Raw genomic sequence first — 27,150 nt, 5'->3', positions numbered from 1 at the left:
TAGATGATGGCATGAACAAGGTCATGAAGGTGAGAAAGTGTATTACATGCTCTGGAAGGTAGTAGCCTGGTATGTGTGTGGAATATGGATTATGAGGGTGAAGGCATGGCCTAGAGTGCTTGGCTTTTAACCCTTGGATAAAGCTGCCAACACTGTGAAAGGGAGCTTCAGATGACCTTTCCAGACCTTGAAAAGTTGACTCTGGGTTCCTAGCCTTTAAACATACTAGTTTTACTTAAGATGATTCTACTTGGCCTTCTGCTATTCTGTTAGAATAGATAGATCATGGTTTTGGGTTAAGTTGATTTCATGGTTTACATTGAGTATATCAATATTTTTCATTGGTGAACCAAGTAAATACTATGGCTGTGTCTCCTTTCCTTATATACCTCTCCCTCTGCCGTGTTAATAACATCTCTTTCATTTGCTTGACTTTCTGTGTATTTATGACGATTATTTTCCTGCCTCCCCTGGCCTCTCAGTGCCATTTTCCTGAGGGAAAGACTCTCAGGTGGTCGTTCAGCACTGGGCTGTAGTCTGAGCTGATGCCTTCCCAGGGTCTCTGCCGGCTTCTGTTCTAGGGTACCCTTCACCAGCCTCCTGGGCTCCCCTGTGTCTTCTATGGTAGCCCTTATTTTCTGCATCCCACTTGTTCCTCCTTCTGTGTCATTTTCTCATTTTGGTGGAGCATATTTTCAGTGAACTTCCTGAGAAAGGGTATATGGAAAGTAAGTTTTTTGAAAACTTGCTTGTCTGAAATGTCTTTATTCTCACTCATAATTGATAGTTTGGGTATAGAAGTTTTGTTTGGAAACAGTTTTCTCTCAGAATTTGAGAGTATTGCCTCCATAATTTTATTTCTAGTGTGGCTGTGGGGAAGCTCAGTGCCATCCTTACTCTTGATCCTTTGAACAGACCCTTTGTTTTCTCTCTAGAGACTTTGAGAATCCTCTCTTTGGTACTAGTGTTCTGAAAATTGCCATGATGTGTAGTTCTTTATTTATTCATTATGCTCTGTGTGTGGTGGGCCCTTTCAGTCTGAAAATCCATTTCCTTCACTTCTAGAAAATTTCGTCTATATCTTTGAAAATGTCCTTCCCTACATCTGCTTATTCTAAAATGACTATTAGTTATAGTAGTTCTATTTTGGACCTCCTGGATCAATTCTCTGTAATTTAAGAAAATTTCTTGTGTGTTTATCTTTTTAAAAATATTACATGGCCAGGTGCAGTGGCTCATGCCTGTAATACCCACACTTTAGGAGGCCGAGGCAGGTGGATTGCTTGAGCTGAGGAGTTCGAGACCAACCGGGGCAACATAGCAAAATGCCATCTCTACCAAAAACAACAACAACAACAACAACAAAAACCCAAAAATTTAGCCAGGCGCAATAGAATGTGCCTGTAATCCCAGCTACTTGGGAGGCTGAGGCAGGAGAATCACCTGAGCCTGGGAGGCAAAAGTTGCAGTGAGCCGAGATCACGCCACTACACTCCAGCCTGGGTGACAGAGCAAGACCCTGTCTCAAAAAAAAAAAAAAAATTACATTCTGAGGAGTCGACCCCTGGGAGGAATGATGCTAGGTGCAGATGCAGTGTGGCTTTTGATGGTGCCTTATGGACAGTTGTGTCCCAAAGGAGGGATGAGAATAACTGCTGAGGTCCTAAAGAGCAAGCCTAACTCCAGCCATTGGCACACAGGCATTAAATGGAAACTTGGAAGTTGAAATGATAGAATCTCACTTGTCTAGACTAGCTTTATGGTTTTATTATTGGTAATGTTTTTATCCATTGATTGAGTGCAGATTTTTGGAGACCTTTTAAAGGTATAGAGAATTGGCTTGACAACAGTGCACATGCAGCAAGTTTTAAAGAAGCAAAGAACTAAAAATTCATGCTTGTCTCCGAGAAGTGCAGGCAGACCTGATTTCCTAGAGACGTCTAGGATTTTAATGACCACAGATAGCAAGCAAGCATGCAGCTTACCCCTTGATAGGGTCTCACTCTGTCACCCAAGCTGGAGTGCAGTAGAGCTTTGAGACTCATCACTACAGCCTCAAACACCCGGGCTCTAGTGACCCTCAGCCTCCCAGTGGTTTTTGTAGACAGCCTGATGGAGTTTCATGGCAGAGAAGATTAATTAAACAATGTCTTTCAATTTTAATAAATTTTGGCAATTCAAAACAAATTTATATTCTGAACAATTTCCTCAATAATTTGTTTCATTTTTATTTATTATTATTATTTTTGAGATGGAGTCTCATTCTTTTTGCCCAGGCTGGAGTGCACTGGCACAGTCTCGGCTCACTGCAACCTCTGCCTCCTGACTTCAGGCGATTCTCCTGCCTCAGCCTTGCGAGTAGCTGGGACTATAGGCGCCTACCACCACGCCTGGCTAATTTTTTTTTGTATTTTTAGTAGAGACGGGGTTTCACTGTGTTTGGCCAGGCTGGTCTCGAACTGCTGACCTCAGGTGATCCACCTGCCTTGGCTTCCCAAAGCGCTGGGATTACAGGCGTGAGCCACTGTGCCTGGCCCTGTTTGTTTCATTTTTAAATCTTGTGTCTCATAGAGTCGTAGGGATGACTGAAAATGTCACCATATACAATTTTTTATAAAACTAGAAAATATGAATACTCTGATCGCAACCATTCATAAAATAGAACTACAAGTACAGATCATAATGTTAACAGTGGTTATAATCTTTGCATGTTGGTATAATGATGGCAACTATTTATATTTTTCTGCATTTTCCAAATATTAAGAGCATTTTCTCTTATAATCAAGGAGTTTAAAAATACTAAGCCATTTTGATAGATCTTATACTCTTAATCACATGGTAAAAATGTCAGACATTAGCATCAATACTTAATTGAATTGGAGTTATTTTGGTAACACATGTATCTTTATTCAGTGTTCACATATATCTTATAAATATGAAAAAGAAAAATGTTATTTTTTAATTTAAAAATCTGAGTTGCAAATTACAGTATAGGTAGTAAAGTGTTCTAAGATGGTGAAAATGTACCTCAGTTGGAAGGAAAGTATTACCTTGTCTTCTTTAAAAGTGATATTTTAAAAACATGGTTTAAAAGGATTTGAGTCACATCTTTCTTTTTTGTCTCATTAATACACACAAACACATACTCTTAAAATAGTAAGTATATTAAGAAGATATGAGTTTCATTGTTTAATTTTAATGTAAGTTAATATGTATGCCATTGAAGGAGCATGGCTTAGTGAAAGAGAGGTCTTTTGAGTCAGGAAGACCTAGATTTCACTCCTGATTGGGTACTTACCTCTTGTATGACTTTGGCAAGTTTCTTAGTGACCCCAGTCTGCCTTGGTCTGGTCATCTGTAAAATGGCAGTAATATTTGCTTCACAAATGTAGATGACACAGTGTACCTAAAGCACCTTGCAAAGAGTAGCTATTGAACAAATGTTAGGATTTGTTCCCTTTTCCCAAGAAAAGTAAAACATTAACTAGTATAGTGGTTAATTATGAGTCTTGGGATTTTCCATTTTGCAGCTTTCAAAAAGGAAGACCAGCCAAGAAAGTCTTGATCTAGCCATGAAAATGCCACGTGAGTGATTGGTTTCACCAAGTAAACAAGAATCCATCCTCTCCCTACCCCTTTTTCTATATGCTTTTTCTTTCTTTCTTTCTTTCTTTTTTTTTTAAGACGGAGTTTTGCTCTTGTTGCCCAGGCTGGAGTGCAGTGGCATGATCTCGGCTCACTGCAACCTTTGCCTCCTGGGTTCAAGTGATTCTCCTGCCTCAGCCTCCCGAGTAGCTGGAATTACAGGCATGCACCACCACACCTGGCTTATTTTGTATTTTTAGTAGAGACACGGTTTCTCCATATTGGTGAGACTGGTCTTGAACTCCCGACCTCAGGTGAGCCACCCACCTCGGCCTCCCAAAGTGCTGGGATTATAGGCGTGAGCCACTGTGCCTGGTCTATTATTATTTTTAAATTATTATTTATTATTATTTTTTAATAGAGGCAGGATCTCACTATGTTGCCCTGCTGGTCTTGAACTACTGGCCTCAAGCAGTTTTCTGGCCTAGGCCTCCTGAAGTGTTGGGATTACAGGCATGTACCACAGCACCAGCCTTAAAATGTTAAAAATAGTTTTAACATAATATAGGCTTCACATATTTAAAATGCACAACTTAATGAGTTTTGACATATGTATATACCCTTGAAAAGATCACCACAATCAAGATAATGAACATATATATTATCCCTTAAAGTTTCCTTGTGTTCTTTTGAAATTCATACCCCCTTATTCTCCCAACCTGGACCCCAGGCTGTTACTTTTTAAGAAAACATGTTATTAAATGAGATTTAATGAGAAGAAGTATGTTTTACTACAGTGGGTCTGGCTGGGTGACCTTGCCTGAGTGCTGTAACTTCCCTAATTCATGGTTTTCTTACCTGTAGAATGGAGCTGGTTTATAGGACCTACTTCCAGTGTTGTGGTCAGTAGCCAGTAGCAGTTAGTACAGTGTCTAGCACATAAGCACTTCATAAACGGTAGCTATTGTTAATAGTATTTTGTTTTGTGTTATGCTAAAGTACTTGATACATTAGGTAGTTCATCATCATTATGTGCCCAATACGATGCCAAGTATGAGTACATAGTAGGTACTCAGTTTATATTCATTCCCTCTCCCTTTCCTCATTAATTCTGTATGTACCACTTGGCATATATCATTGTTCACTAACCCTAACTACCAATTTTAAGAACTGATTGAAAGTTGACATTCATTCATTTACTCATCCATTCAACAAATTTTGTTGAGCACATGCTGTGTTTCATTAATCAAACTGAGCACTGAATGATTCTACCTTTCATAGGACATAGGATAAATTCTGTGTACCTATAACCAGAATATCCAGAGGAGATGTGTGAATAGGGAGATACGGAAGTTGAGAGGCAGGAGTGAGTGCTTCCAGCTGTGGGACTCAAGAGATGGCCCGAAGGGATAAGGGGGAAGATAATTTAACCTGAGAAATGGGATGAATACTGTGCAGGGTTCTTGAGCTCAGTCTAGGAGTGGGAAGCAGTCTCCATGTAGATGGGGCACAGCACATGTGAAAGAGGAGCATGAAACAACCCGAGAGAATTGGGGCAGTCCCTGGGCAGCTCACTGCTGGGCTGAGGAGGTGAGACAGACGTTGTCAGGCAGTAGAGAGCCAGTGGAGATTTTGCAGCAGAGGAGACTTAAGTTATACCTTAAATTGGCTGTTTTTGAGGTGGCTCTTGTGCATGGATTGAGTTGACAGGCAGATAGTTGAGCATTCTGGAGAGCTTTGAATGTCTGAATATTTCTTAGCATCTTAACTAGGTTACTAGCTCCACAGAAATGCAAAAGATTGGTAGGATTGGTGCCTGGTTGGTTGTCAGGGTTGGAACTTGCTTGCTTCTTCTTTTGAAATACTTGTAGAGTGCTTATTATGTCCCAACCACTCCTAATTCTATCCTCACAGGAATGAAGCGTAGGTACAATTATTATACCCGTTTTTCAGATGAGGAAACTAAAGGTTAGAGTGGCTAAGAGAAACGTTTTTGTCCTCCACCTGTGCTGCTCCTTCTCTTCCTGTCCAGGCCTTCTTCCCATTCAGACTCTCCCACTGACCTCTCAGTTTCCCTTCACCAGTATCTCCCCATCTGTCCTCTCTTGTCTCTGTCTACCGCTGTCTCCTTTGCTCAGGTCCTCATCTCTTCATATCCTGGCAACTGTTGTGACACTCTCCATGCCATCATTTGGACTCTAGAATTGTTTTATCTAAACATAATTGGGTCATGTCTTTGTGTGTGTGTGTGTGTGTGTGTATGTGTGTGTGCATGCATGTGTACGTGTGTGTGTACGTGTGAGGGCAAGAAGATACTTCCTAGGCTGGGTGTGGTGGCTCACACCTATAATCCTAGCACTTTGGGAAGCAGATCGCTTCAGCCCAGGAGTTCGACACCAGCCTGGGCAACATGGAAAAACCCACCCTGTCTCTACAAAAAAAAAAAAAGATGCTTCCTCATTGTCTTAGAGTGAAGTGTGACACTCAAGGCTTATTGTGTTTCCATCTTTATAGATTTAGTTTGTCCCCCTCAAACACCACATTCCTGTTTGGCTCTGTACCTTTGCTTGGGTAGTTTCTCTACCTGAAATGCCCTTCTTCCTTTTTTCTGCATCATGAATTTCTCATCATTCTTCAGGAACTCACACAAGTCACTGTGTCTGTGATGTCTTTGGCAACTGGGCTCTTCATTCCTCCTTATCAGGCTATAACATGACCTGTATTTTAACTACTTATCCAATACCACACCCTTTCAAAGTTGATTTAGTGGCAACTTACAAACATACATAAAGCAGTAAAACAAGAAATGGATGAGGTATAGAATTACTATACCTAGCCAGTCTAGGAGCAAAATGGACTATTAGACTAGAGAAATAAAATAAAGCCAAGAATAAAGTTAATACAGAAATATGTTCCATCATGTGCTGCACATTGCTGCAGGTGGCCTCAGCTTTTCCTCTGAACTTCCTAGTTAAAGAGAGAAGTAGCATGAAATCTTAAGAGTTTTCCCAGTGACAGAAATGACAAAGCCAGGTGCTCTGGAGAAGGAGAGTTTTTCCTGTTACGAGATGGGAGAGAAATGTTTCTGGGGTAAGTAGGAAGGTGGAGGTGGTACCAAGTCTGCAGCCTGAACACATGCATGGCAAGTTTCATGAGGTGGCTTCCTATGAGAGACCTCCATGCAGCTATATAGCATGGTACCAGAGCACAATTCAGTAAAAGAGCTTTATAAAAGCCAAGACTGTGATGCTGCAACCCACAACGTTTTGGCCTAGCTTAATCCAAGTATAAAATGTAGAATAAGCAAGGAATAATACTCTTCACACTTTGTTATAGTTATTGTTTTATACCCATTTACCACCCCCCTTACCTCAGTGATCAGCTTCTCACAGGAAGGGATCATATTCACGTTGGTTTGATCAATGGTAGAAAATCAGAAAGGTAAGGAATGAGGAAAACAATTTATGACTGTGATTTGTCCAGGAATCATCACAGCGCTCCATTTTGAAACTCAGAAAGTGAGATTCAGGCCAGGCACAGTGGCTCATGCCTATAATACCAGCACTTTGGGAGGGCAGGCCAGGACGGTTGCTTGAGCCCAGGAGTTCAAGACCAATCTGGGCAACATAATGAGACCCTATCTCTACAAAAAATAAAAAATTAGCTGGATATGGTGGTGCTGCGTGCCTGTGATCCCAGCTGAGAGGTTGAGGTGGGATGATCACTTGACCCTGGGAGGTTGTGGCTGTAGAGAGCTCTGATTATGCCACTGCACTCCAGCCTGGGTAACACAGTGAGAGCCTGTCTCAAACAAACAAACAAAAAAGAAAAATATCAGATTCATGATTCATGTCTGAGATCCAAGAGCTACAAATAAATGGTCATAAGCTTTCTTTACTATTTCCAGGGACTGACCTGCTTTTAAGGCAGTTTTTAGCAGCAAATACATCAGCTGAGTAGAATGGCAATAAAAAAATGACTGCATCTAGGCCAGTCTACTTCTGGCACTACTGAAGAGAGCCTTTAAAAAATTAATACATTTAGCAGCACTCAGAGTTTTAAATTTAATTTTCCCTTTTGCATTTGGGATGAAGATGATTACCATATTATCATGATTATTAAGTCAGATTCAGAAAGAAGTATGCATTTTCAAGAAAAAAGCAAAAGTGTAGCAAGTTTATTGAATAACTTTAGTTCTCTGAAAATAGCTCTTCTTGCTGTTATTTAGGTCAAAATGTGGACTATGATGATATAATACTTTTTTTTCTAACTACTCTTTTGTCTTGCTTTCTTTATACACAAAGGAACTTGACAAAGAACTCCCAGTGCTTAAGCCATATTTTATCACTAACCCTGAAGAAGCTGGAGTGAGGGAAGCTGGCTTAAGAGTCACATGGCTGGGACATGCCACTGTAATGGTGGAAATGGATGAGCTCATATTTCTCACGGATCCCATCTTTAGCTCTCGTGCTTCACCATCGCAGTACATGGGTCCAAAGCGATTTCGTCGTTCCCCGTGCACAATAAGTGAACTCCCTCCAATAGATGCAGTCCTTATCAGTCACAACCACTATGACCATCTGGACTACAATTCTGTCATTGCTTTGAATGAGCGATTTGGTAACGAGTTGAGATGGTTTGTGCCTTTGGGTCTTCTTGACTGGATGCAAAAATGTGGCTGTGAGAATGTGATTGAGTTGGACTGGTGGGAGGAGAATTGTGTCCCCGGACATGATAAGGTCACCTTTGTCTTTACACCTTCCCAGCACTGGTGTAAAAGGACTCTAATGGATGACAACAAGGTGCTGTGGGGCAGCTGGTCTGTCTTGGGGCCTTGGAATCGATTTTTTTTTGCAGGAGATACTGGTTATTGCCCTGCTTTTGAAGAGATAGGAAAAAGATTTGGACCTTTTGACCTTGCAGCTATTCCCATCGGAGCTTATGAACCAAGGTATGTAGACTTCCAAAGAAAACACTCCTGCTCTGTGGTAAGTTAACTGAATTTAAAAGTAAAGCAATTATGATTTTTGTGACACTGTAATTTATGATTTTAATGGTGGACTTTGTTATACATGATTGGGGGTCGGTGGGTCAGATTCAGTTAGATTTTATTTTTAAATATTTTAAATTAAATATTTTTTAAATTGGCAAGTAAAAATTGTGTATACGGTGTGCAACATGATGTTTTGATATATGTATGCATTATGGAATGACTAAATCAAACTGTTTTACATGTGCATTATCTCACATACTTATGTTTTTGTGGTGAGAATTAAAATATTTTAATTATAGTTGTATCAGTTAAAAAAATTACTCAAAATCAGGGATGATGTTATCATGAAAAAAGGATCAAGGTTTAAAGAATTACTATATCTAGCCAGAAGTTCACATACCGTTCAACTACACTGGTCAGCCAGTAATAAAACCTACTCTTGTTCTTTTACATGGAGAATACTTTCTTTATATAACCACTTTTTGCTCCATAACTTGAGTGCCCCAATCCCCTGTCCTATAGCTCTCCTACGTTTAGCAAAGAGAAAAAGCAGGGAATTGGCCTATAGCATTAGTCCTTGCTGATTGTTTTATTTCAGTCAGCACTGAAGTTAATCTGGTTATGGTGTTGTTGTGCTACTCATCACTCATCCTCCAACCTTGACATACTAATGACCTGTTTCAGAGCAGTGAAAGGTCACACTCTCATTGGACACCAAGGAGACTCATCCACTGTCTTCGTTTCCTTAATATTCTCTGTTTAGGGAAAAGAGAAGTGATTTCAAAGAATTAAATTAGATTTCAGTCAACTCTGGTTTATATGTGCAAATAAAGAGAAAACAAAACACTGATAGTAACAAAGCAATGGATAATTTAAAAAATATTTTATTCTATAGTGCATGGACAGATACATACAAAAACATTTTGTTTAGGTAATTCCATAAGCAGAAGAACAAGTATTTCTCTAATACATAGATTAATTGAATGAATCTAATCTTTTGTTTTCATCCGATTTTGTTATTTGCTAAATTTTTACATTCACTAAAACCATTTTGTCCCTATTTTTATTTATTAATGCTTATTTATCCCTTTTTTGTTTTTTGCTAGTTTCCTTATTTGGAGGGGCTAGATATTTTTACCCTTTTTTGGTTCTTGATAATGGTTAAAATGATTACAAGTCAATATTGGCGCTTCAATTTTACTTTTCTAATTAGTTATAATTCTAACGAAACCTCTCAAAACCTGTCAACTTGTATATTTTTAGAACTGTTACAAATCAGTTTTATATTTGTAACATAAAATTGGTCTTTACTCGATGTATGTTCCTTTTTTGTTTGTTTGTTTGAGACGGAGTCTTACTCTCTTGCCCAGGTTGGAATGCAGTGGCGTGATCTTGGCTCACTGCAACCTCTGCCCCTGGGTCCAAGTGATTCTTCTGCCTCAGCCTCCCAAGTATCTGGGACTACAGGTGCCTGCCACCATGTCCGGCTAGTTTTTGTGTGTGTGTTTTTAGTAGAGACAGGGTTTCACCATGTTGGCTAGACTGGTTTTGAACTCCTGACCTCAAGTGATCTGCCTGCCTGGGCCTCCCAAAGTGGTAGGATTACAGGCGTGAACCACCGTACCCAGCCTGATGTATGTTCTTAATAGATTAGAACATCTTTTATTTGTTGTTATGAAAATAAGTTTTCATATGTAGTAATATATAAATTTGTCACATATATTTGTGATGACAGAATGTGTACAACCAAATTTACTCACATAATCCCCTTTCCTGCTTGCGTTGCAGGCAAACAGGAAACAACTAAGATGGGAAAAAGACAAGGAGGCTATTATTTGCCCCAAGAGAGTTAAATTGTGAGAGCCTGTAATATGTAATCTGTTTCTTTGGTTACTATTAACGGCTTTAGAAATAAGACATCGAATAAAGCTTGAGAGTGCTGTATAAATTTAAGATGTTTACAACGAAAACAACTTTCAATAAGATGCTTGGAATGTTTCATTCTTTCTTTAGGGAATCTCCTGTCACCAGGTATTCTATCCGAGTCAGTTAAGATTTTAAGTTTTTATTTTAATTGTTATATCAGAATAAAAATTTTAAATCTATTTCAGGTGGAAAGGAATGTATCTATCTCTTTGATTTGCACTAGGATTTAAAAAAAATCAAGAGAGAAACAGCAAAAACCATTTTCATCTTTCCCTGAATTCCAAGAGTCAGGAGATATGGCAGAACAGTGCTGCTCTCATTTGCTGTTGAGAACACAGTGGCTTTGTTTTCAGGCTTCTGTAGGACCCAGCAGCTCCTAACAGTAAATATCTGTTGCAGATGGATAAACTTCTCCATGATGCCTTCTGTAAAGTGTGGAAGCTCCTGTGCTGAATCCATGTCTGTTGGTCTTCACTGTAGTGTTAGTTGTCACTGGCAGACTAGGATGTAAATAATGTGAACACAGTGTTGTTTTTCCTCCTTGAAACTGATGGCTTGGAAGGCAAAGGATTTGCTTGTAGACAGTACACTTTCTCCTTTGTATCAGGAATAATACTTCTTTCTTCTGAAAGTATTGGTTTTGTTTACTCTTGGGAGAATTCTATGAAAGTAGATGATGTTCTGTATGCCTTCCTAAGCCTTGTCTTGTTTAATCCTCACATAATGGGGTAAATTTATATTTCATGGACAAAGAAATAGAAGCTCAGAGAATTTGAACAGACTTTCCAAAGGCATTCTAAGAACTGCAGGAGCTGGGATTCACACCCAAGCCTTCTGCCTCCTGAGCCCTTGCTCTTCCCAAGGCATTAGGCAGCCTTTCATTATTTCCTTAATCATTTACCCATTAGTCTGATGTTCTTGCCAAACCGAACACCTCATTGTTCAGTTTTATGGTTAAATAAAATTTCTTGAATAGTAATTGGATATTTTGGCTCCTGGTCTTTAAATTTTATGTACTAGTTTTTGTTTATTTTTGCTTTAGGAAGTTTTTACAAATTTGTATCAGCAGGACATACAAATTCTTTTGTAATTGGAGTTTTGGTTTTTATTTCTTTACCAACTATTCAGTTTCTTTGATTCATATCCAGGACTGTAAAATATCTACTTTTAAAAGTAACAGTGAGTCAGGACTTATTTCCCAGTCTCAATGGATAAAGTAAAAAAACTGGCAGCTGGGCACACTGGCTCACGTCTGTAATCCCAGCACTTTGGGACGCGGAGGTAGGCAGATCACAAGGTCAGGAGATCAAGACCATCCTGGCTAACATGGTGAAACCCCATCTCTACTAAAAATACAAAACATTAGCTGGGTGTGGTGGCACGTGCCTGTAGTCCCACCTACTCGGGAGGCTGAGGCAGGAGAATCACTTGAACCCAGGAGGTGGAGGTTGCAGTGAGCTGGGATCATGGCACTGCACTCTAGCCTGGGCGACAGAGTGAGACTCAGTCTCAGAAAAAAAAAAAAGAAAAAACTGGCAAAAACCAGCAGATGGTGACAAAAGTGATCCCTAGCTGCCCTCATTGCTCATTAGCCTAAGACACTCCCACCATCACCATGACAGTTTACAAATGCCATGGCAACAACCTAGAAATAAATTACTGCCCCTTTCCATGGCAATGATCCAGAAATTACCACCCCATTCCTAGAAAGTTCTAAGTAATCTGCCCTTCAATTTGCATTAATCCATTCCCTAATTTACATATAATTAAAAGTGGGCATAAGTGAGTATAAATACAGTTGCCAACCCCTCATATGTTGCCAACTCTGAGTGCACTTACTGCCTATAACTTAGCCCTGCTCCGCAAGGAGCAGTATCATTTAATAAAAATTGCTGGCCAACACCACTGGCTTGCCCTTGAATTCTTTCCTTTGTGAGGCCAAAAACCCTCCTGGGCTAAGCCCCAGTTTTGGGGCTTGCCTCCCCTGCATCATCAGTAAATTGTGTCTTCAGATAGATCCAGTAAAATCAAAGTATACATGAAACAAAAATCTCACTATTCAGAGGGGAGTTTGCTTGAGACTTACTTATTTTATAGCAATTTGTACAAAAAAGACTTTTGCTTGTTTTATTTTTCAGCAGAAAGTGTATTAAAGGGAGATGGTTTTGCTCCTGTGACTTACTCCTGTGCAGAATTTGTTTTGTTTTGTTTTTACAATCTAGCCTTGACCTGACCTTCAGACTTGGTTTCTAGCTCATCCTCCCCAAAATTGCATGCTTTATCCCAGTGAGTGGTTCTTAATTCTCAACATCCATAGTCCTGCACAGAATCTTAAAGTTTGATTAAATGAAACAGATTTTAGAATTTAGTGTCTATCTCAAAGGTCAGAATTAAGAAATTGCCTTGTTTCATCAGGTGGTTTATGAAATACCAGCATGTAGACCCAGAAGAAGCTGTAAGGATTCACATTGATGTCCAAACAAAGAAATCTATGGCAATTCACTGGGGAACTTTTGCCTTAGCAAATGAGGTAAGTTTGATTGCGATAAAAATAACTGTGTGTTTGACCAATGATAGGATTCATTGGGTCTGAAAACTGTTCCCTAGTTTTCAGACCCAAGACTCTGGAATCAGATACTGCATACTCATCACAGTCACTGCATGAATTAGGGTGGTAAATCATACTAATTAGTAGAACAATACACACATATACAGTCAGAAAAAAAAAACAAGCTCATTGTGTTTTCTTTTGGCTTATTTCTGAAGTTAGTAAAGCTTGTGTTTGTATAACCAAAAATCTGTATGTGATCTGGAGAACAGAAAAGCAAGCTATCATGTCTCACCCCTCAAGCAGGCTCTCATGCTAGCAGAAGACAGAAGTCATGTATGTGATACAGGTGTTAGAAGGGGAAAGTGCTGTAATGTGGAACAGATGACATGGTCTCAGAATCAGGACGTTTGCTGATGGCAGGGATCAGAGGGAGCTTGATGGAATAAGTGACAGTTGAACTTGGCTCTGAGAGGGGAGGGAGGAAGGCATTTTCAGAGGAGGAAAGGGCAGAGCATAGGCTCGGAGGCAGCTAGTATGGGGAATACTTGAATCAGTTCAGCAGGAGAGTGGAGGGCAACAGGGAGAAGTAAGGCTAGTGTGGAACTTTCAAGAAACATGTTCAGTAAACATTGACTCGGTGTCTGCTATGTGCCAGGCATAGGGATAAATGTGATTTTATTCCTAGATTAAAACACAAGAGCTAATTTTTCCTTAAGGCAGATGGACCCTAGAACTTTGCTACTAGCCTGGGTTCTGGGAGCAAGCAGAGGATAGTATAAAGCTTTCTCTCCTTTCCTGGATCCAAGGTCTTCTCTAAACAAAACTTAGAAATGTATGGTTAGGCCAGGTGCGGTGGCTCACACCTGTAATCCCAGCAATTTGGGAGGCTGAGGCAGGTGGATCACTTAAGGTCAGGAGTTCAAGACCAGCCTGGCCAACATGGTGAAACCCTGTCTGTACTAAAAATACAAAAAAATTAGCCAGGTGTGGTGGTGTGTGCCTGTAATCCCAGCTACTCGGGAGGCTGAGGCAGGAGAATTGCTTGAACCCGGGAAGTGGAGGTGAGAGTAAGTCGAGATTGTGCCACTGCACTCCAGCCTGTGCAAAAGAGTGAGATTTGGCTGGGCACCTGTGGCTTATACCTGTAATCCCAGCACTTTGGGAGTCTGAGGCAGGTGGATCACCTGAGGTCAGGAGTTCGAGACCAGCCTGGCCAACGTGAGTAAACTCCGTCTACTAAAATTAGCCAGGCATGGTGGCAGTCACCTATAATCCCAGCTACTTGGGAGGCTGAGGCAGGAGAATAACTTGAACCTGGGGGACAGAGGTTGCAGTGAGCCGAGATCACGGCACTTCCCTCCAGCCTGGGTGAAAGAGTGAAACTCTGTCTTGAAAAAAAAAACCAAACAAAAAAACCCAAAAAGTGTGGTTAGTACTTGGCTTCTTTACTTTCTGTGCTATCTTCCATCCCAGAGCCTCTCTGCAGGAACCCAGTGTTTTCTTGTGGTTTTAAGTACTCCTCTGTCTCATTTATGGCCCGCTCTCTCCCAAAGATACAGTGTGTTCCAAAATTACCTAGTACACTGCCTGCCCATTCCCCCACTCCCTAATCAAAATTCCTGTGCCATGAGGCAGCAATCCTGAGCCACAATGCAGCAATTCTTAGCCACTGTTGGGAGAAGGAATAGAATAATGACTAACCATGGGGTTGTGGGGAGGATAAATGAGAATATAAATGTGGGTGTGTGGGTGTGTATTTGGAGAAGGGAGAAGTTTGAGACTGGTTTCCAGTGCCATACCACTATATTTAGTGACAATTTCTTATTCCATCTGTATATGTGTGCGTGTATGCACATATTCCATATGTGTATTCCATATATATGTGACTCAGATGAAGTAATGGTATTTTATTAAAGCTATGCAAAGAAAGGAATCAAGGTTGACTCCTAGATTTTTAGCTTAAATAGCTGGTTAGACAGTTGTGCTCTTTACTGAGATGGGGAAGATGTGGAGAGGATTAAAAAACCTGTCTTTGAGAATTATTGTATTATTCAGCCCTCAAGAATTATTCCTGTTATAAACCTAACCTCCATCTTTCTTTTTTTTTTTTTTTTGAGACTGACTCTTGCTCTGTCGCAAAGGCTGGAGTGCAGTGGTGTGATCTCGGCTCACTGCAAGATCTGCCTCCCGGGTTCACGCCATTTTCCTGTCTCAACCTCCGGAGTAGCTGGGACTACAGGAGCCCGCCACCACTCCCGGCTAATTTTTTGTATTTTTTTTAGTAGAGACGGGGTTTCACCATGTTAGCCAGGATGGTCTCAATCTCCTGACCTCGTGATCTGCCCGCCTTGGCCTCCCAAAGTGCTGGGATTACAGGCGTGAGCCACCACGCCCGGCCCATCTTTGTTTCTTAATGAGAATGTAATAAAAACTCATTTAGCTTTTAGCAATTTGGAATTTGTTCATGTTTTGATGTTGAATAAACCTCATGAGTTAGTTGAATTATAAAGTAGATATAATCTTCAGAGAGGATCTGTTACCCATTACTTTTTTTTTTTTGTTATACTTTAAGTTCTAGGGTACTTGTGCAGAACGTACAGGTTTGTTACATAGGTATACACGTGCCATGGTGGTTTGCTGCACCCATCAACCCGTCATCTACATTAGGTATTTCTCCTAATGCTATCCCTCCCCTAGCCCCTCACCCCCTGACAGGCCCCAGTGTGTGATGTTCCCCTCCTTGTGTCCATGTGTTCTCATTGTTCACCTCCCACTTATGAATGAGAACATGCGGTGTTTGGTTTTCTGTTCCCGTGTTAGTTTGCTGAGAATGATGGTTTCCAGCCTCATCCAGGTCCCTGCAAAGGACATGAACTCATCAGTTTTTATGGCTGCATAGTGTTCCATGGTGTATATGTGCCACATTTTCTTTATCCAGTCTATCATTGATGGGCATTTGGGTTGGTTCCAAGTCTTTGCTATTGTGAACAGTGCCTTAATAAACATACATGTGCATGAGTCTTTATAGTAGAATGATTTATAATCCTTTGGGTATATACCCAGTAATGGGATTCCTGGGTCAAATGGTATTTCTGGTTCTAGATCCTTGAGGAATCACCACACTGTCTGTAATGGTTGAACTAATTTACACTCCCACCAATAGTGTAAAAGCATTCCTATTTCTCCACATCCACTTCAACATCTGTGGTTTCCTGACTTTTTAATGATCACAATTCTAACTGGAGTGAGATGGTATCTCAATATGGTTTTGATTTGCATTTCTCTAATGACCAGTGATGATGAGCCTTTTTTCATATGTTTGTTGGCTGCATAAATGTCTTCTTTTGAGAAGTATCTGTTCATATCCTTTGCCCACTTTTTGATGGGGTTGTTTTTTTCTTGTAAATTTAAGTTCATTGTAGATTTTGGATATTAGCACTTTGTCAGATGGAGAGATCGCAAAAATTTTCTCCCGTCTGTAGGTTGCCTGTTCATTCTGCTGATAGTTTCTTTTGCTGTGCAGAAGCTCTTTAGTTTAATTAGATCCCATTTGTCTATTTTGGCTTTTGTTGTCATTGCTTTTGGTATTTTAGTCATGAAGTCTTTGCCCATGCCCATATCCTGAATGGTATTGCCTAGGTTTTCTTCTAGGGTTTTTATGGTTTTAGGTCTTACATTTAAGTCTTTAATCCATCTTGAGTTAATTTTTGTATAAGGTGTAAGGAAGGGATCCAGTTCCAGCTTTCTGCATATGGCTAGCCAGTTTTTCTAGCACCATTTATTAAATAGGGAATCCTTTCCCCATTTCTTGTCAAAGATCAGATGGTTTGTCAAAGATCAGATGGTTGTATATGTGTGGTGTTATTTCTGAGGCCTCTGTTCTGTTCTATTGGTCTGTATATCTATTTTGGTACCAGTACCATGCTGTTTTGGTTACTGTAGCCTTGTAGTATAGTTTGAAGTCAGGTAGCATGATCCCTCCAGCTTTGTTCTTTTTGCTTAGGATTGTCTTGGCTATGTGGGCTCTTTTTTGGTTCCATATGAAATTTAAAGTAGTTTTTTCCGGTTCTGTGAAGAAAGTCAATGGTAGCTTGATGGGGGTAGCGTTGAATCTATAAATTACTTTGGGCAGTATGGCCATTTTCACAATATTGATTCTTCCTATCCATGAGCATGGAATGTTTTTCCATTTGTTTGTATCCTCTCTTATTTCCTTGAGCAGTGGTTTGTAGTTTTTCTCGAAGTCTTTCACATCCCTTGTAAGTTGTATTTCTAGATATTTTATTCTCTTTGTAGCAATTGAGAATGGGAGTTCACTCATGATTTGACTGTCTGTTATTGGTGTATAGGAATGCTTGTGATTTTTGATTCTGTATAGGAATGCTTGTGATATATTGATTTTTGTATCCTGAGACTTTGCTGAAGTTGCTTATCAGCTTAAGGAGATTTTGGGCTGAGGCAATGGGTATTTCTCAATATACAATTGTGTCATCTGCAAACAGAGACAATTTGACTTCCTCTTTTCCTAATTGAATACGTTATTTCTTTCTCTTGCATGACTGCTCTGGCCAGAACTTCCAATACTATGTTTAATAGGAGTGGTGAGTGAGGGCATCCTTGTCTTGTGCCGGTTTTCAAAGGGAATGCTTCCAGTTTTTGCCCATTCAGTATGATGTTGGCTGTGGGTTTGTCATAAACAGCTCTTACTATTTTGAGATATGTTCCATTAATACCTAGTTTATCGAGAGTTTTTAGCTTGAAGGGCTGTTGACTTTTGTCAAAGGTCTTTTCTGCTTCTATTGAGACAATCCTGTGGTTTTTGTCATTGGTTCTGTTTATGTGATGGATTACGTTTATTGATTTGCATATGTTGAACCAGCCTTGCATCCCAGGGATGAAGCTGACTTGATCGTGGTGGATAAGCTTTTTGATGTGCTGCTGGATTCGGTTTGCCATTATTGAGGATTTTCTCATCGATGTTCATCAGGGATATTGGCTTGAAATTTTCTTTTTTTTGTTGTTGTTGTGTCTCTGCCAGGTATTGGTATCTCTGCCAGGTTTTGGTATCAGGATGTGGTATCAGGATGATGCTGGTCTCATAAAATGAGTTAGGGAAGATTCCCTCTTTTTCTATTGTTTGGAATAGTTTTAGAAGGAATGTACCAGCTCCTCTTTGTACCTCTGGTAGATTTTGGCTGTGAATCTGTCTGGTCCTGGATTTTTTTGATTGGTAGGCTATTAATTTCTGCCTCAATTTCAGAACTTGTTATTGGTCCATTCAGGAATTTGACTTCTTCCTAGTTTAGTCTTAGGATAGTGTATGTGTCCAGGAATTTATCTATTTCTTCTAGATTTTCTACTTTATTTGCGTAGAGGTGTTGATAGTATTCTCTGATGGTAGTTTGTATTTCTGTGGGATTGGTGGTGATATCTCCTTTATCATTTTTTATTGCGTCTGTTTGATTCTTCTCTCTTTTCTTCTTTATTAGTCTGGTGAATGGTCTATTATGTTGATCTTTTCAAAAAACCAACTTCTGGATTCATTGATTCTTTAAAGGATTTTTCGTGTCTCTATCTCCTTCAGTTCTGCTCTGATCTTAGTTATTTCTTGTCTTCTCGCTTTTGAGTTTGTTTGCTCTTGCTTCTCTAGTTTAGTTGTGATTTTAGGGTGTCGATTTTAGATCTTTCCCACTTTCTCTTGTGGGCATTTAATGCTATAAATTTCCCTCTATACACTGCTTTAAATGTGTCCCAGAGATTCTGGTACATTGTGTCTTTGTTCTCATTGGTTTCAAAGAACATCTTTATTTCTGCCTTAATTTCATTATTTACCCATAGTTGTTCAGGAGCAGTTTTTTCAGTTTCCATGCAGTTGTGTGGTTTTGAGTGAATTTCTTAATCTTGAGTTGTAATTTGATTGCACTGTGGTCTGAGAGACTATTATGATTTCCTTTCTTTTGCATTTGTTGAGGAGTGTTTTACTTCCAATTATGTGGTCAATTTTAGAATAAGTGCAATGTGGTTCCGAGAAGAATGTATATTCTGTTGATTTGGGGTGGAGAGTTCTGTAGATGTCTGTTAGGTCTGCTTGGTTCAGAGCTGAGTTTAATTCCTGGATATCCTTGTTAATTTTCTGTCTCGTTGATCTATCTAATATTGACAGTGTGGTGTTAAAGTCTTCTACTATTATTGTGTGTGGGAGTCTAAGTCTCTTTGTAGGTCTCTAAGAAGTTGCTTTATGAATCTGGGTGCTCCTGTATTGGGTGCATATATATTGAGGATAGTTAGCTCTTCCTGATGAATTGATCCCTTTACCATTATGTAATGGCCTTCTTTGTATCTTTTGATCTTTGTTGGTTTAAAGTCTGTTTTATCAGAGACTAGGATTGCAACCCCTGCTTTCCATTTGCTTGGTAAGTATTCCTCCATCCCTTTATTTTGAGCCTATGTGTGTCTTTGCACATGAGATGGGTCTCCTGAATACAGCACACTGATGGGTCTTGACTCTTTATCCAATTTGCCAATCTTTGTCTTTTAATTGGGGCATTAACCCAATTACATTTAAGGTTAATATTGTTATGTGTGAATTTGATCCTGTCATTATGATGCTAGCTGGTTATTTTGCTTGTTAGTTAATGCAGTTTATTCATAGTGTTGATGGTCTTTGCAATTTGGTATGTTTTTGCAGTGGCTTATACCAGTTGTTTCTGTCCATGTTTAGTGCTTCTTTCAGGAGCTCTTGTAAGGCAGGCCTGGTGGTGACAAAAATCTCTCAGCATTTGCTTGTCTGTAAAGGATTTTATTTCTCCTTCGCTTATGAAGCTTAGTTTGGTTGGATATGAAATTCCGGGTTAGGCCGGGCGCGGTAGCTCAAGCCTGTAATCCCAGCACTTTGGGAGGCCGAGACGGGCGGATCACGAGGTCAGGAGATCGAGACCATCCTGGCTAACACGGTGAAACCCCGTCTCTACTAAAAAATACAAAAAACGTGGCGGGCGCCTGTAGTCCCAGCTACTTGGGAGGCTGAGGCAGGAGAATGGCATAAACCCAGGAGGCAGAGCTTGCAGTGAGCTGAGATCCGGCCACTGCACTCCAGCCTGGGCGGCAGAGCGAGACTCCGTCTCAAAAAAAAAAAAAAAAAGAAAAAAAAAAGAAATTCCGGGTTGAAAATTCTAAGAATGTTGAGCTGGGTGTGGTGGCTCATGCCTGTAATCCCAGCACTTTGGGAGGCTGAGGCGGGGAGATCACGAGGTCAGGAGTTCGAGACCAGCCTGACCAACGTGGTGAAACCCGGTCTCTAATAAAAATGCAAAAATTAACCAGGTGTTGTGGCACATGCCTGTGATCCCAGCTACTCAGGAGGCTGAGGCAGGAGAACTGCTTGAACCCAGGAGGTGGAGGTTGCAGTGAGCCGAGATTGTGCCACTGCACTCCAGTCTGGGCAACAGAGCGAGACTCTGTCTCAAAAAAAAAAAAAAAAAAAAAAAAAAAAGAATGTTGAATATCGGCCCCTCCTTTCTTCTGGGTTTGTAGAGTTTCTGCTCAGAAATCCGGTGTTAGTCTGAGGGGCTTCCCTTTCTTGGTAACCTGACGTTTCTCTCTGGCTCCCCTTCACATTTTTTCCTTCATTTCACCCTTGGTGAATCTGATGGTTATGTCAGATTCTTTGCATATATGCTGTTATAGTAACTGCCCCCTGTAATATAAGCAGATTAAGGATGTCCTTAACTTGGCAATACTCTAAAATTGCATATATAGCAACATCTAATTTATCTAGGGAATGATGAGTGGATTTCCTACATATATTTAAGCCCTAAAACTTAAATTACTCGTTTTGATGGAAACGAATTTCAAGCATTACATAATATGTACATTGCCTTTCAAGTGATCAGGGTCTTTGAATATATTCTATTGTAGTATATCATGAAACTGACCCCTGTAGGAATTTACAAGTTGTGTGTGGCTAGCTGCCTAGACCCTAATGGATCCGGAGTGCTGGGAGTCTTCTGCTTTTCCCACTTACTCATATTGATCTCTGATATACTTTGCTTTATACATAGTTGTTTTGTCCCATGGTATGGCATTTTTATCTCCCTTGTGGATGAAAGAGCTTGGACTATGAGCTCTCAGTCACTCAGAAGCCTTTCAGACCTACCTCCAAGGTTTTCTAGATGGTTGAAACAGTGAAGAATTGATCTATGAAGAAACTCAGAAAGATACTGCTAAATCTAGGCAGATTAAAGACAGAGGGTCTACTGCCAACTCTAACATATCAGAATTCTCACTAAATCCACACATCGCACTCCACACTAAAGTTAATGGCTTAACAAGTAAGTTACCAATGTAGGGTGACTGTGTGAGTGTGTCTTGTTGGCCGAGACTTGTAGAGCATGGGAGAAAGAGAATTTAACAAAAGAAGTTATTTTTCAATGGGAAAAAAGTTCATCATTTTGAAATCTCTTAAAATAATTTAGGAAATTATTTTAGGGGAAATTTCTTGACTTAAGGTATAAAGTTAAATTTTATTGATAATATAATTAGTGATCTTTTTCCTTTATATATAAAACAGATTAAAAGTAAATTCCTGTTATCAACTATCCATTAGTAAGGGGTTAGTTCTAGGAATATTGGATAACTAACACATAGTTAAAACTGAATATACTCAGTAGTCAGTCGAAAGGTATCCTTGATCTTTTTTTTTTTTCTTTGAGATGGAGTCTCGCTCTGTTGCCCAGGCTGGAGTACAGTGGTGCAATCTCAGCTCACTGCAAGCTCCGCCTCCCAGGTTCATGCCATTCTCCTGCCTCAGCCTCCCGAGTAGCTGGGACTGCAGGCACCCACCACCACGCCTGGCTAATTTTTGTATTTTTAGTAGAGACAGGGTTTCACCTTGTTAGCCAGGATGGTCTTGATCTCCTGACCTCGTGGTCTGCCCACCTCGGCCTCCCAAAGTGCTGGGAACTACAGGTGTGAGCCACCGTGCCCTGCCGATCTTTAAACATAGCCATAAAACCTGGAACTGAGCAAGGGGGAAAAGGATGACCTGTGTGTGGCCACTGTTACCAAACCTGTGCATTTAAGGGCTCAGGAAACTTACCTGGTTTTCCTTGTACATCATTGGCTGTCCTTTCTTATTCTCTGTTGCTAGTTCCTCCTCTCCGCTTGTTCTGAACAGTGCGTGCCGTAGGAGTCAGTCTATGGACCTCTTCTCTTCTACAGTTGGTTTATCCCTTGGGAATCGCATCCAGTCTTATGGCTTCAAATACCACCTATCTGCTGTTCCTCTCTAGCTATTTTTCCTCTATAATCCACATTTATATATCCAACTGTCTCCTTCACATCTCCACTTGGATATCTATTAGGTACCTAGAACTAAAGTCTGAAATTCAACTTCCTCATCTTCCCTCCAGCTTACTTTTCAAACATCTCAGGGCGACTCCCATTTGGCAATTACTCAGGGCAAAATCTTGACTCCTCTTTGCCACACACAGGTAAACCTTCAGATTATATTCTCTGGGATCCTCTTTCATTCTGTAGACTGGTTTCTGTATGTGACTAGACTTTTTGAGAATAACAACCCTTCTTCAGCCAAAACAATTTGCTGTAGTATTTGGCTACACACACACATACCCACCCACCCACTACAATCTCAATATTTCTATATTTTTCAAAAATGTTGGTAACATGTAATTCTCTAATACCATCATCTTTGGCACTGATTCCGTTTAGATTGGAATTTCATATGGTGAAACCGTGATAAGATTTCATGCAATCCAGTGATGTTCAAAGTAAGATGGCACCAAATTTGACATACATGGTGTTGGCGTGATTTCTATCCAACCAACTACCTTTCTGTTGACTTACTTCATGACTCAAAACTGTATTAGAAAATGTGATAGACCCATTTGCTAATGCTTCAATTATTTTAGTTTGAACTGTTATTTGAATAATCTCCCAAATATGTGTATAATCTTTTCCTGTTTTTCTTCTTTCTACCTTTGGCCAGCATTACTTAGAGCCTCCAGTGAAGCTGAATGAAGCTCTAGAGAGATACGGACTTAATGCTGAAGATTTTTTTGTCTTGAAGCATGGAGAATCAAGATACCTAAATACTGATGATGAAAACTTTTAATAAATGTGAGCACAGGCACTTTTAATGAAAAAGGCATCATCTGAGTTTAAAAACAAATGAAAAGACTTAGAAATTCATGAATATTGTGATTCTTTTACATTTGGAAACAACTTCTGCAAGTTTATGTTTTATGTTTTGTGTAATAACTTGCTTCCTAATATGATCAGCTCATATACACTATGAGAGGGTTCAGGGGTGGGTCATTTAAATAATGAATTGGCTAATGTGAATTTTAAATCTCCTATCATGATATAAGCACTGCAATGGAAATGTTTTTACTAAAGCATTACACTTTTGTGGTAGTAGAATTTCCTGAGATTGTGAAAAACTGATATTGAAGACTCATTTTGTTTTTTCCATTCTTCAGGACCTTCTGCAAGGTGAGTCAAGCCTGTCTACCCACCTAGATTTTTTTCAGAGGCCTACAAATACAAGTATCTTTCTTATATGCACATTATAATAAATGATGAAATTCAGTCCAACATGCTTATTATAAACAGCAATTCTTGCTCTATCAAGATTAGCTTATATGCCAAATATTAAATATGGCTTATTTCAGTAAGCATAAAAACATAGGGGCTATCATTTTTAAAGACTTGATTGTTTCTGTTGTGGTAAAAATATATAAATACGTATTTGCCATTTTAAACATTTACCATTTTAACCATTTTTAAGTGTACAGTTCTTTCGCATTAATGCATCCATGACCAACATTCACTTAAGTTTTTGAAAGAGGGAACAGTATATTTTTTTTTCCTAGAGCCTTCAGATGAGAGGAAACAGTGTATTCTGTTGCACATCTACAATTCCCAAAAGACCTCTTACTTTGGGAGGCCAAGGTGGGTGGATCACTTGAACCCAGGAAGTTGACATCAGCCTGGGCAACATGGTGACTTCGTCTCTTGGGGGGGGGGGGGGAATTAGCCGGGTGAGGTGGTGTGTACCTGTAGTCACAGGTACTTGGGAGGCTGAGGTGGGAGGATCACTTGAGCCCAGGAGATAGAGGCTGCAGTGAGCTGTGATTATACCACTGCACTCCAGCCTGGGTGACAAAATGAGACCCTGTCTCGAAAGAAAGCCCTCTTCTTAGCTGAGCAGAGAACGGAAGGGGTGTGGCTATGAGAATATGATTTATGCCATTTTCTTTTTTTAAATCTAGATCTTCTAAGCACAAATATAGCTACAATGAAGTATTTTACAGATAAAATGTTAATAAATGTTAATAGACCATATACTTTGAATTAAATTTTATGTTTTTAAATTTCTCTACACATTTTTTTTCCGGGGTCTCTTAGCTCTAAATATATCAATCAGATTTATAATTTTTTTTACATGATTCAGATGTCTTATATTTTTATATTAAATGAACCTTAAGCATGATTCTTTTGGTAAGCCAGTATGAACACCAGTGGTTACAAAAAAAAAAAAAAAAGTCAGTTGACGTAAGATTTAGTCCTAATAAGGGCTCTGTATTCACTTGATTATTCTGACCCTTCCTAAGGGAGGGAGTTGGATTAGATACTGCTGGAGGCCCATTCTGTATTCCTAATCCAGTCTCAGCACTTTATTCATACAAAATAATCAAAATAGGTTTTCTACACCAAATGCTACCCAGGCAGTGCTCTATAATTTACACATGTGTATGTGTAGTGCCACACGTTAGCCACTAAATCTGAACTTTTACCCTGCTTTCATCATGGATTTTTTGTGTAACCTGAAACAAGTCACCAATGCTCACTGTGCCTGTTTCCTCATTTGCAACAAGAGGATAATTCCGACCTACCTCTGAAAAATGTGTAGAATAAATGAGTTTTTAAAGCACTTTAGAAATATAAGGGAGAAAATCATTTCTTAAGATATCACTGCCTAATATAGATAGGTATATTTGAAAGCTGAAAATAGGTTAATGCTTTTGATAATGTATTGTTCCTGTTGCAAATTTAAGCATCATATATTAGGAGACTAAACACTGAAAACAACTTTATTTCACTGATTTTGTAAATTGGAGTAATAGCCTAAATAAGTGTAAATAATCTTTATCAAAATTTAGTGTTTATCTACAAAGATGCGAATCAGTCAAGGGGAAATGTGTATGCAATGTGTGTATATATAATGTATGCGATTTTGGGGTACTAAAGCACAAAAAAATCCCCCATAAAATAAACCTTCCTGAAAAGACTGATCATAAACTTTTTCACTCCAAGCAGATGTGAATCAAGATGTTAGGTTTATGGTTAGTTTTGAGGTGTGTCGCCCTAATACTAGCCAACTTTGTAGCCATATTCCTTGCTGCTGCACACCGAATTGAAAATCCATCTCTTACCTCTACTCTATGAAGCAAGCCAGGTATGTCTTGCTTAAGTATTTCTTCTCCATGAATGGCCTTAACATTATTTTGTATTCATATGTACTGTTTAACTGAGGGCCTCAAAGCACTTTAAACTGTTGTGTTATTTCCACTCATCTGGCCTGCCTCATTTTTCTAAGCCCTTTCATAAGCTGTAATTTTTTATTACCAGTCATGTTCTTTCTACACTGACACTATTCGTTAAGAATGTCAAGCTTCATCCCTACTTACAGAAATCTCACCTTACTGAGTGGGTTCCACTTTTTCATTTGTTATCTACATTTTGAAGGGCTTATGTGCAAAGTGAAAACAAATTTTGAAAAATAAGACAAATCCATTCTCTTTTTCAATTCAGTCTAATATGCATTGTAGTGTCGTTTAATCAGTCTTATCCTCTAAGTCAACTTTATTTTCCTCTTTGATTAGTGAGTACCCATACCAATATGTAAGATTTTATTGAAGTTTCCTGCGATAACCTAGGAACACTTTGCTATGCCTCACTGCCCAATAGGGTGGGTCATCAATTACGAGAAATCCCAAATTATAAAAGCCAACATATGCTGTGACCTACATAGGAAAAGAGGTATTTGTGCATCTTCTTTCTGGGTAGTTAAAAATTACTCCGTCTTTTCTCTAGCATTTTGACATTTCAGACTCAATGGTCTGATCTCTAGGGAGCGTGATTATTCAAACTAATGAGAGAGGACAAGACAGTTTTAGAATCCACTGCTGCTAAAGCACATTAAAAACAAATCCTGGTTTTCAATGTATGCACATTTTCATATTTAATTAATATGCGTTCATTAAATAGGGAGGTAAATTTGAAAAACCTGTTACAAAGAAATGTGCCTTTTGGGGAATGCATACTTTTGTTCATGTCTAGCCCACTGGGAATTTTCAGTTTTCACCTTATACTGACCCCTTTTTCTAATGTAAAAATATTCCTTCAAAGTTTGATTTCTGTATCAGGATAACCTTGAGAACACACATATTTCTGTTTGAGGATTTGTGACTTCCTATGGAAACAGTCTTGTATCTATGTATTTACAAATGAAATTTAAAGTATTCTTTTTTTTTTTTTTTTCTTTGAGACGGAGTCTCGCTCTGTCGCCCAGGCTGTAGTGCAGTGGCCAGATCTCAGCTCACTGCAAGCTCCGCCTCCCGGGTTCCCGCCATTCTCCTGCCTCAGCCTCCCGAGTAGCCGGGACCACAGACGCCCACCACCTCGCCCGGCTAGTTTTTTGTATCTTTTAGTAGAGACGGGGTTTCACCGTGTTAGCCAGGATGGTCTCGATCTCGTGACCTCGTGATCCGCCCGTCTCAGCCTCCCAAAGTGCTGGGATTACAGGCTTGAGCCACCGCGCCCGGCCAATTTAAAGTATTCTTAAAGCTTTTGCCTTAAATACTGCTTGCATACTGATTTACTTAATGCTACGCATGGCAGGGGTTATAAATTTAAATATTATAAGACCTGGCTGAATCCCAGATATATCAATAAATTGTTATAGTAGCTTATGGAATAAAAATACTATTAAAGATAACTTTTCATACATTGTATTTTTAGTCAAGTAAAATATGGATGAAAATTAATAAAGTACTGTCAAGGGAAACAGTAT

The 27,150-nt window shown here is 39.5% G+C and overlaps 1 protein-coding gene across 12 annotated transcripts in view; it reads left to right on the top strand.

Moving 5' to 3' along the window:
• Nucleotides 1–27,149, top strand: part of NAPEPLD (N-acyl phosphatidylethanolamine phospholipase D) — a 49,427-nt gene extending 22,278 nt beyond the window's left edge. For 6 of the 12 annotated variants that reach the window (XM_005550422.4, XM_074035704.1, XM_074035703.1 and 3 more), the window contains 3 exons: nt 7,890–8,536; nt 12,920–13,034; nt 23,062–27,149. In XM_005550422.4, coding sequence (XP_005550479.1) covers nt 7,890–8,536; nt 12,920–13,034; nt 23,062–23,187 — 888 coding nt within the window. In that variant the 3' untranslated portion in view covers nt 23,188–27,149. Of the gene's footprint in view, nt 1–7,889; nt 8,537–12,919; nt 13,035–15,172; nt 16,074–23,061 lie in introns of those variants that run through there. The other 6 variants (XM_065541048.2, XM_065541052.2, XM_065541051.2 and 3 more) reach the window with 1 other exon arrangement.
• The last annotated feature ends 1 nt before the right edge of the window (nt 27,150 follows it).

Source organism: Macaca fascicularis, chromosome 3, assembly GCF_037993035.2.
Source record: "Macaca fascicularis isolate 582-1 chromosome 3, T2T-MFA8v1.1".
Classification (NCBI taxonomy): Eukaryota; Metazoa; Chordata; class Mammalia; order Primates; family Cercopithecidae; genus Macaca; species Macaca fascicularis.
This window is presented reverse-complemented; position numbering and strand designations above follow the sequence as displayed.